An 11,880-nucleotide genomic window follows, 5' to 3' on the forward strand; every position below is an offset into this window, starting at 1 on the left:
TTTTGCAGAAAAACTACTGAAGAAAAATAGCTTTTAAAAAAACTAGGAAACATGCATATATAAATCATACTTGATCAGACGAAGCTTATCAGGGTACCTTTGCAAATTGGACATTGACATCTTTACCTGGAGGGTCACTTGAAATTACGCTTACAGCCCCCTTAAACCATCACTCAACTGCATCTTGTGATTTCGGGACACCATGAAACTTATAACAGTTTAATGGTCAAGAGGACTTGACTTTCAAACCATAATAAGCAGATTTCACTTATTTATTTAGAAGGGGGGGGGAGTATACCTTTTAATCATAAGTCCATTTAGGGGTTGTTTTAGGTTTATTATAGATATACTAATAACAAATTAAAATAAAACTTATTTGGATTGATTTGGATAAAAGATAAATAATTCTTTTTGGTCTGGCTTTCCTCATTATTAATAGCTTGAGCTATTTGAATATTTTTAACAAAATCATCTACTTTTTAAATAAATATTCTCAAAAATAGAAAATACATTGAATAGTTTATTTCACACTTTTCATTACATATAAATGTATTTAAATACATATTCTAATTTCATTTACATAAATAGACAAATTTTTTTACGTTTTCATTTCAATTCTACACAATTTCGAATTGAATTAATTGTTTTTTCTAAAATTTAATTTTGTGAAAACAAATGCCAATGTTTTATGAAACTATTTATTTTAAATAATCTCATTTTATTGTTTGGTAAATTTTGTTCACTGATTTACACAAATATCAACATTGAGTCATGATCTAATTACATAGAATCTAAAGTAAATCTTATATATTTCCAATCATGACTCTTCTTACTGAAGAACCATGTTTTGAATTTCTAATATGTAAACTGAATTTTACTTGTGAGTAAAATCAAAACTAGAGGAGCTACGATGTCACAAAGTTGTGCCAATAATATTGCAAAATAAATAATTATATTTCATTGACAATGATATTTTCCAGAAGTTGTTTGTTTAAAATTTTTGACAATTAAAAAACAATTTTTTAACATTTTTTAAAGAGTGTGACATTCTTTACAGAGTGCGACATTCTTTATAAAGGAAAGACATTCTTTTATAGAAAAAAACATTTTATTAAATTCAGAAAATTATTCTTAATTTCAGTAAAGAACACATTCTAAAATATTAAGGTTATTATAAACAACATATTGTTGGTAAAACATAACAAACATTCTTTACACTCATCTTCACAATAGTCTAAATATCAATGATATTCAAATTTATCAAAGAACACAATGTTTTAACAATATAGTTCTCAGCGATAAATAAATAAATAAAATAAAGTAAAAAAATATTAATTTTGTGTAAAGAACATCTTTACGCGACAAGTCCTAATATCATTGACATTCTATCTCAGTAGAAGGTCTGTACATTGTCCAGATGAACTCCTTCTGACAGTACTTATCCAGGTTGGACTAAAAGTAGAAAAAGATAATTAATTATAAAAAAAATTAGTTTTACTTTTTTTCATTCGAAAATATTTGAGTTTTAGATTAAAGTAATGAAAAGAATTTTGTTAAAAAATTTTGAAAGATATTTCAAACTATGACGTCTTTAGGATTAAATATGCTGAGTTTGAAATATCAAAGGTGTAAACCATCAGATTGCAAAGATATAGGAATAAGAAAATTTGAGTTTCTGGCAAAGACTCAATTCCTTTATATTTGATAAAACTCTCTGTGTGTCTATTTCACTATGGGTGGGAAAACTAAGATTAAGAAAAGTCTAAACTTTTAAAAATTAATTCAAATTGAACAAGTTAAAATGAGAAAAGTGAAACGTATCTAATGGGGCCTCTTTCCAAATATATGATTTAGAAGACAGAAAGTTTTTGATCCATTTTGTATCCTTTCAAACTTTTGGAAATCTTTGTTAGAAAATTATAAAAATAAGCTTATTTTAAAACATCTGATATAAGGCTTACATTTATATTTGTAGAGTTGTATCAAAGTTGTTCTTCTTTACTTGAAAAAGTACTTATCTAGAATCCTGATATTAATACCAAGAAGTGATAGAGTGTGCACTTAGGTAATGTCAGAGAAAATGCATTTACCACTTTCAGAGAAAGTATAAAATGAAATATCTTGGACTAACCCTATAATAACCAGGCTACGCTGAAAAGAGAATGTAAGAAATGAAATCAAAAAGAAGTCAAACTGGTTCTGGATGTCGCGAAAGAACTTTGGTAGCAGAGTCCTCAGATTGACTGTGGGATAAAGTATCAAATTAAATATCTTGGACTAACCCTATAGTACCCAGGCTACGTCAAAAATAAGTCAAATAAATAATGGATGTTCAAAATTAAAATGAAAAAAAGAATGTCCAAAATAATCGTTTTGTTCAATTAACAAACAAGATTTTTAACCGCGACATAAATTAACCGGGATATTATCATAAAACAGTTTGAATCTTTCCTCAAAAAGGTTTGTGGTATAAAAAATTTTAAAAAACAATTAACATCATAAAGAATAAGACATTGTTAACAATCACACATTGTCAACCGTTGATATCAACCATCATTTAGAACTAAATGTTAACAAATGTGTAGAAACTGTAGACAATCGTCAAACTAAAAAACGTAAACAAAAAAAGTAGGAATTTGTAAACAGAACTAAAGCACAAAGGATTATCTTGTCATTTTTGGTTTTAAAAAAACTCAAAAACGTCCCCAGCCCTAGACAACAAAGAAAGCCTGTTATGTGGCCAAGAAGGGAAAAATGTAAATAAAAATTTCATATTTTGCAAAATTATTCAGATCATGGTTGAGATTCGGACAGATTTTGTTTTAAAATTCAAATATTCCATCCTTCTACTCCAAACAGAGAAGGGATGATTCAACTCTATTTTCAAATCAGCATCTTTTGAACTTAATTCAATCGGATAAGCCGGCATCAAAGCCAAAAGTTTTTAAAAACAAAGTTTGAGTGAAAAAAACATAAAAACTGCTGCAGTGGAATTTTTTTCTCAAAGAGTAGAAAATATTTTGTTATTGAACGGTTTCACAAATATACAAGTTCTCTCAAGAAAACATTGGTTAGTTAATTCAATAATAATTAATAAGAACTTTTTACAGATTCCAATTAACTTAATAAAACTATTTTTTTAGTTAAGAGAAAGTAACCTTTATTTAATTATAATTTAAAACCAACATTTTTAGTTATATTTTCACAGAATTGGAAGAATAATGATTTTGTTAAAAATGTTATGTTTTAAACAAAAGGGCAAAATTGCTTTCTGTTAATTTCCTTTTTTGCACCAGAGCAATTTCCAAATTTCAACATTGAAAAAAAAATTTAAAAACCTGTAAATATGTTACACAGTATTCTTTTACATCTTATTAAACAATACCTTGAAGAAAATGAATTTAAAGTTAAAAGGTGTTAATTAAATCTCTCCTGGATAAAGTAAGAATCATGAATACATTTAACTATGTGTGTATTGTATTGTATTGTATTGTACTATGTGTATGAATTGTATTGAATGCAAAGGAATATTTGATTTCTTTAAGAATCTAATTAATTATCAAGACATTGACCGTAAGAACTGAGATCTTACCACAAACTCTAAATCCCTTTATTATTGCAACCTTAGGTCGTTGATATTTGATATTTCAAACTATGAATTCTGTGAAATCAAATAGTATAAAATTAAGATATTGATGGTTGCAAAGATATAGGGATTTGGAAAATTAGGGTTGTTTAAAGAACTTACAGTAAGATAAAACTTTTAAAAATTAAATATCGTCTTTGTTTTCCATTTGCAAAGGGGGGAGTTTTATTTATAAGTTTTTACAATTATCTAATATTTTGTAATTGTTATTATCTGCTAAAAATATTTTAAATAATAACAGTTATAAATATCTAACATGTTATTGGTTATTTGTATTGTTGGTTATTTCCTGTTATGAATATCTATTATAATATTATCTGTTCTAATTTTCTAAAATGTTATTATTAGTTACTATATGTTACAAATATCTAAAATAATATTGGTTATCTAGTATCATATATCTCTCTCACATATTATTGGTTATTTTCTGTTATAAATATCTAACATGTTACTATATGTTATAAATATCTAACATGTTACTATATGTTATAAATATCTAACATGTTACTATATGTTATAAATATCTAACATATTACTATATGTTATAAATATCTAACATATTTATTTAGTTACCTGACCAGCCACAAATGACCCTGAAGTAACAACTCTGTATCCCATCTGCTCCAGGCAGTTTAAAATATTGATAGATGTTGTCGGGAACTCTACTCTTCTAAACATCAGAGTTTTTAATAAATTAATAGAATGCTTAAATATAGTTTAAAATATTGATAGATGTTGTCGGGAACTCTACTCTTCTAAACATCAGAGTTTTTAATAAATTAATAGAATGGCTTAGGATAGTTTAAAATATTGATAGATGAAGTTCAAAATATTGATAGAATAGTTTAAAATATTGATAGATGTTGTCGGGAAATCTACTCTTCTAAACATCAGAGTTTTTAATAAATTTATAGAATGCTTAAATATAGTTTAAAATATTGATAGATGAAGTTTAAAATATTGATAGATGTTGTTGGGAACTCTACTCTTCTAAACATCAGAGTTGTTAATAAATTAATAGAATGCTTAAATATAGTTTAAAATATTGATAAAATAGTTTAAGATAATGATAGAAGTAGTCGGGAACTCAAATGTTTTAGACATCAGAGTTTAAGATATTGATAGATGAAGTTTAAGAAATTGATAGAATATTTTAAAATATTGAAAGAACAGTTTTAGATAATGATAGATGTAGTCGGGAACTCAAATGTTCTAGACATCAGAGTTTAAGATATTGATAGAATAATTCAAAATATTGATAGAATAGTTAAAAATATTGATAGAATAGTTTAAGATAATGATAGAATAGTTTAAAATATTGATATGAAAATTTAAGATAATGATGGAATAGTTTTAAATATTGATAGATTAATTTAAGATATGGATAATTTTCATTACATAGGATTATATCATTACAACTACAAATTTCACAATGGACTAGGGTCAATTTGAATTTAAACTGGTTCGACTCCTTGTACAGGCCTTAGTTATGTGGGGAATGTACCGGCCCATCCTATGTACTCAGTATATCAGAGACAAATTTGGCCTACTACAGTTTACACAAGCAAAGTTAAGTGTGATATCTCTAATCCTTTAGCAAATTAGAAGCACAATTCAACATGAATATTATTAAAGTATGATTATAAATTAAACAAAGCTATTACTCTCGAACGTTTAGGTTATAAAAGTGCATTTACTAAAGGAGAGATATAGAGGAATTTATTGGTCTATTACACTATCATCTATCATCTATAGTGAGCTATGTTCTCATTAATCAATCCTGGTTAGACAGGATCTAATGTTAATCTCTGATAGAGCCAGGAGTTAGAAATATAACAGAAATTAGAATATAAAACATTTCCCATACAACTAAAAGAAGTAATTTACAAACCTTGTGTATAAATAACGTAATAACAACATTTTGTAGATCCTAGTTAGACAGGCTGTAATGTTAATCTCTAATAGAGCCAGGAGTTAGAAATATAACAGAAATTAGAATATGAAACATTTCCCATACAACTAAAAGAAGTAATTTACAAACGTTGTGTATATTGTTTTAGATCCTGGTTAGACAGACCATGGCCGGGAGTAGGAAATATAAGTAACAAGAGTAAGAATACAAAAACTCTATCTTGGGAACCCGGATTTGCCTAGAAATCTAACTTTCTCAATAAACATCTACTCAACAACCCTTTAATGTTGAAACCAAGCCAAGAACCTTCCTGTGGTTCTCCCGAGTTCTCCAATAATAAAATTGAGGAAAATCAGTCAAGGTTGTCATGATTGGAGAAACAAACAGAAGATGGAGGGTTTTGCTTCAAAATGCCGTCTTAATCTTCAAAGGTAGGCCTAATATTCGAAAATATGCTCAGTCCCTTTTAGTGTATGATGTACAATTTGTACAAAAAAGGAATAGGATGATAAATAGATTTATGTACATAAAAGGAATATTATGATAAATAGATTTATGCATTTCTATAATCTTGAGAATACACAAATATAAAAACAATTGTAAGCAAAGTGAGACTTGGGAATAATCAAATCTATTCTGTTCAATCTTGTTAGTTTTATAACTTGTATAACCACATACAGGGTTATCCACAAGGAATATGACTATAAAGAAGACCTAATAATCCTTAAATCAGTTGAACTGAAGCTTTAATTTGTTCTTTGGACTTTGCTATAGACTTTTATAGGTGTACTTAATGATTTGGCAAGAAAAGTAGAAAGTATAAAGTTACATGGAACCATGAATGAAGGAAAAACTGAGGAATACAATTTGTAAAGTCGTCTCTGAATACTCATCCTTTGTGGGTAACCCTGTATGTAACTTATATACATATACTAGCTTGGGAACCCAGCGCTGCCCGGTTAATAAAAGCTAGTCATGGCGGTTAACCCGTACATTTTCGCTATTAAAGTCGACCCACCCAACTTAGAATCTTAAAACCAATCTAAGAACATTTCAGTCTCCTGAGTTCCCCAATCAAAGTTTGAGGCAAATCAGAATCAGGAATCAGGTTGTAGATATAGATTTTAAACACAGAAAATTGGGAGAAGGGATGGGATGGAGGGGTGGGGGGATATTTAGTCAAAATATCTCAATTATAATAACTATATAGACTCATACCAAGATAATTATTATAGACATGATAAAACAAAAGATAGGAAAACTTAGATTATGAATAATCAGATTTGTTTTCTTTTTTTGTACTTTTTAGTTTTATCAAATTAACCTAAAATAAAATAATTGAGTAGTGAATAACAGGGGTTTGCATATTTTTTGAAATAGTATGTTTACCCTTTCTGTTTGATCTGAATAGGGATGAGAAAATTGATTAACTAACTATCACAATTCATATTACTAATAATAACAATAGATCTCAGTAGATAACCTCTAAGGAAATAATTAATTATTTAAATCAACCCAATATTGCATTATCCTATACATAAACATAAGATAAGACTTCAAAGACAACTGAGAAATTAATTTAACCTTTTTTTACAATTTACAGAGCTACCCAAAATGGATGAGATTTCATAAATGATTTACAGCATCTGTATTAGTTTATATTCCATGAGCTTTTATACATTTTTATTTCTTCACCAAAATATTATATTTTCCATTAAAATATTATATTTTCGGCAGAAACCTTTAGATAATCAAGTCTCATTCTTTGTGTTCCTTAGTTCGTGTCAGACAAAGGCCGGTGTACACAGCTACCACAAGCTATAGTTTGTGTAGGACGTAGGGCGGTTGATACAGCCCTCTCAGTTTTTCACCCAAGCGAGTTTGCCCGTTGGAGATAAACCCAAGCCATGCGCATCTGCAGCATAACATAGATATTAGCCAACAACTAGGCCAAAAGTTTTTTAAAATGTGGAGGGAGAGGACTTGACGAAGGATACCCTTCAAAGCTTTGTCTGATCAAGTATTGCATTAAACATCCATGTTTCACATTTTGAAAACTGAATATTTTTTTTGTGGTTTCACTACGAAAGTGACTTGCGCATTTCTTGCTTCAGAAACGATGGAGAAATAAAGGTGTCAAAGGTACATCGGACATGCCACTCTATAAATGGAGGGTCACTTAAAACTGCATGTATTCCACTTAAGTATAATTACATCGTATAGAAAAAATACTTTAAAATCTCACTTTTGCCCTTAACTAAAAAAGTTTCATTAAAAAAGCTTTATTTAATACTGCCTTCAGTGTTAATATATATTTGATACCATAATTTATAATGCAATATGTATCAATCCTATGACGCTTGTAATATGGAAGTGTGTATATGATCGAATAGTTTACATAGTTAAATAATGTATCATATTTTTTTCAAAAAAGGAGTTTTAAAGGGGAAGGGCACAATGTTGCCAAGAGGGGGGCACAAAAAATTGGCCCCCCCCCCCTACACAAATGATCTCGTAAGCCCCTGTTCTTCTGGCAACTGTTATTAAAAAACACAAAACATAAAAAACTAAAAATACCTGTTTTTTTCATCCCTTGTATCAGGATGAGCAGAACATTTTTCTCCCAAAATTCTAAAAATAAATATTTTAGCATTTTTTGCATGTTTCTTTTGATAAAATGTTAAAATCAGAATAATGAACAGTTGATTACGCTGTGTAAGCTTTTTTCTCTTTTATTGTTATTATAATAGAAAGTAATAAACTGTTATAAATGTGTTTTCAAACATTAGTTTAAGACATCCAGCAATCTATATCTAAAATATATATATAAAAATATATTTCATTTGAGATATTAAAGAATAAATTTTCTGTCGTATTATTCATCTATTCTAGAGCTAACCAGATTACTCTGGTGGGAAAAATATATTTCTATAAAGTAGTAATCTCGATCTGTTTGTCTGTCTGTTTGTATGTCCGGTCGTAACTCTTGAATCCCTTGAATGATTTGCCTGAAGTTTGGACTGGGAAACCTAGTTAACTATTCTGTATTTAAGCGATGTTTTTAACCAATAAATTGTTTTCTAACAAAGTTCATATTAATGTATAAACAATTTACAATCTTTTAAACACTGAGACTAATACAACTTGGAATAGAAAGATGACATTTAAGCAATATTATGCGTATTTTAAATTGTTTTAAAGCAAAAAGTTGTACAAGGTAAAAGCTTGAAAAGTTTAAGTTAAGTCGCTCTTTGACCTATGTACTTTGACCAATGTACACACTGCACAATTGTTGTTTTCATGTTCATTGGAATGTTTAAATCTTAACTTGACTTCCACAATTTCAGGGATCCCACTGCAGTTTGCAGTTTTTTAAATAAATCGATTGATTATCTGAATCTGACAGATTGATGATATAATTCACCTGAACTCATTGAGAGGAAGCCCGTCGACCATACAGAATCCGTTCATGTAGGATTCTCGCACTATTAGATAGGGCATCTTCTAAATTATTGTTAATGTCTTTAGAAATATTAAATAGGGCATCTTATAAAATATTGTCAACGTCTTTGGAAACATTTAAGATATTAGAAAGGGTATCTTCTAAAATATTAGATAGGACATCTTCAAAAATATTAGACAGGGCATCTTCTAAACCTAAATTATTGTTAACATATTTGAAAATGTTGCATTTATTTGTAACAATATGTTTTTTTTTGTAACAATGTTTTTATTATTTGTAACTACTAAATTAATTGTAACAACTAAGGATGCCTAATAAAATGGGCATTTATAGAAAGATAAATTGAATAAAATAAAAATGTTTCTTTTGACCATCAAAATATAGAAGACAGACTTATTATAAATATTATCAGATTATAAATATATAATTAATCTCTCTTTGTATTCATAATGTCTGTGGAGCCCCAACATTTCATGTTAAATCACTTGTGAAAACAAAATTAGAATTGTGACAAAAAAAATTCTGAGATCTACATCTTACTCTCTCTCCATAAGATAATAAATGTATATAAATTAAAATGAGAAAGGAAAAAGGTTTTTAGCTTTTGATGTTTTTTAATTGCCATTATACAAATTACATTATATGTATATAAAAATTGCAAAGAATGAATATTAGTTAAAAACAAAGAAAACAAAACGTTCATATTTCTGTTTAACTGTTACAAAATCAGATAAATATTTTAAGATAAAACCTTAATTTATTACCTTGCGGATTAAAGACTACTTTTTGCGTGATTGATAAATTGCGCTTGCGCAGTGTACACTGTTAACATAACGTGCAAATCCCCGAAAATCTAACCTGCTTTATTCTATTACAATACTCTTGGGAAAGTGTACTCTGTCTCTCTAGTGTTCGAGGATTCTCTTCAACTGGCAGAGGTTTTCATTTCCTCAACAGTTGGTCTAGTCCCACCTACCCCCCACTTCCTGCCCAGTTCTACCATTTGCAGATTTATGTTACATTAATCCGCCCGGCCTGTTCGGAAATTGCGCCATTTTGGGTTTTCCGGCTTTTCTTCCTTATATCTGAATCTGATTCAATAATTCAAGACTTTTTCCACAAATTTATTCAACTTCAAATATATTATAAAAGGGCAATCCATCCACTAAGAATGAACTTGTAAAATATTCTATTCTATTCTATTCTATTATATTCTATTCTATTCTATTCTATTCCTATTCAATTCTATATATTCTATTCTATCTTATTTTATTCTATTATAATCTTTTCTATTCTATTCTATTCTATTCTATTCTATTCTAATGATTATTTATGATTAATTTTAGAAAGGTGAAGAGTCTGAAATAGATCAAACATTAATAATTTATGTTTTTTTACGACAAATTAGAGCAAAAATCTAAGCAAACTATATTTTATAAAATAAATACTTTATTCATGATAAAATTAAATACGTTTGTATTTTTGCAAATATTGTTTTGAAATAGATACGTTATATTATTATCATAAGTTTGTTATGATATTAAAAAAAGTTTTCTTTTGTAAAAATGTTCAGTGTAATTGAGTTTTTTGTTGTTGTTGATACAATAAACTTCAAAACAGAAGAGCAGAATTACAATGAGATCTATAAACCTGTGGAAAATAAAGACGATATTTAAGCAATCTTAACTATATTTGATGTTGTTATTAAGAATTATAATTTGTTTAACCATTGTATCAATAATTATTTTAATTTGGTTTGTGCACACTGCATAATTGCTTTATGTTTTGTGCTCATTGGGCTAGTTCTATTTCACAGTTTTATGGGTTTACTTTACCCAAATTTCGTTGGGAGCTTTACACATAACTGTAATCAGTACCGGGTAAACATGATATTCTGTAAACATGAAGTACGCTGTACATTATTAACTATCTATGTTTGTAAACTTCTACGTAAAAACCATTATTCATTCAAACTGTGCTTCAAAAGAACATGATTGCCTTAATCAAGTGATACAGATAACAACGTAGAAATTATAATCATGTCTATTAGCTTTAACTTATAAAATATAAACTTTAAATACATTAGTTAATATAGAAACTCCGCTTTGATTACCCTTTCCTAAACTTTCTTATCCCATTTGTCATATTAAGGCGGAATTCCGACAATGGATATCCTCAGAGTTTTCAAACCCCGCTTAGTGCAGTGACTATTATTTTTTCCGCCCTGTAAGAATATAATAAATATGTCTTCCAAGCTTTCCTTGTTAGTTAAGTATAGGGGCTGAGAAAGCTGTATCCTGAAATGCTGAAATGCTTAGTTAGACCATAAACAAGAACGTATAATCAGAAATATACGTCAAAATGCATTTTTCCCTTGTCTACAAGAGATTAGAAGGTGTAGATCTAAAAGAGAAGAACAGAAAAAAGATGTATAATCAGATAAAAAGAAGATACAATTGGAGGAAGAAATCCACTGCTCTTTTTAAATTGTCATTTAAAGATAAATTGTCAAAAAATAATTATCATTTTTTATACCTCTTCAACCCTTTGGAACACTGAAGGGAGTGAGGAGCAAAAACCTCTTATACAGTAAAATGTGCTTATTTCACTTTAAATGTGATCTTATTTTTGAAAAATAACTATTCCCAGTACACTGCTCCCTTATGTACATTGTAGTGCATTGTACACCCTTGGTTTGTAAATCAAACCATTATTAAATTAGATGGATAAAGGTTTCAAGGATACAGCTGGGAATCAGGCATTACTATGTTTANTCCATACATCCAATGTTATCCACAACGGATGAGACTGTAACTATTTAAATATGATTATTCCATGGGGTTGGATTAACTCTACTAA

General features: G+C 28.5%; 1 protein-coding gene across 1 annotated transcript; it reads right to left on the reverse strand.

Moving 5' to 3' along the window:
* Positions 1–695: 695 nt before the first annotated feature.
* Positions 696–9,963, reverse strand: LOC111714772 (uncharacterized). Its single transcript, XM_023489973.1, has 5 exons — positions 9,880–9,963; positions 8,983–9,059; positions 8,136–8,189; positions 4,220–4,316; positions 696–1,452 (listed from the first exon to the last, which is right to left on the reverse strand). The coding sequence occupies exons 2-5, from the start codon at positions 9,057–9,059 to the stop codon at positions 1,375–1,377; spliced, it is 306 nt and encodes a 101-aa protein (XP_023345741.1). The 5' UTR covers positions 9,880–9,963; the 3' UTR covers positions 696–1,374.
* Positions 9,964–11,880: the final 1,917 nt, after the last annotated feature.

This window comes from Eurytemora carolleeae, unplaced genomic scaffold (assembly GCF_000591075.1).
Source record: "Eurytemora carolleeae unplaced genomic scaffold, Eaff_2.0 scaffold1557, whole genome shotgun sequence".
Classification (NCBI taxonomy): Eukaryota; Metazoa; Arthropoda; class Copepoda; order Calanoida; family Temoridae; genus Eurytemora; species Eurytemora carolleeae.

Excerpts from the sequence above, each read along its gene's own strand:
- LOC111714772 (XM_023489973.1), bottom strand. The coding sequence starts at position 9,059 with ATGCCCTATCTAATAGTGCGAGAATCCTACATGAACGGATTCTGTATG. Across the intron at positions 8,190-8,982 it reads CTTCCTCTCAATGAGTTCAG|AATTTTGGGAGAAAAATGTT; the intron begins GTGAATTATATC and ends ATTTATTTTTAG. Across the intron at positions 4,317-8,135 it reads ACAAGGGATGAAAAAAACAG|AAGAGTAGAGTTCCCGACAA; the intron begins GTATTTTTAGTT and ends TCTGATGTTTAG.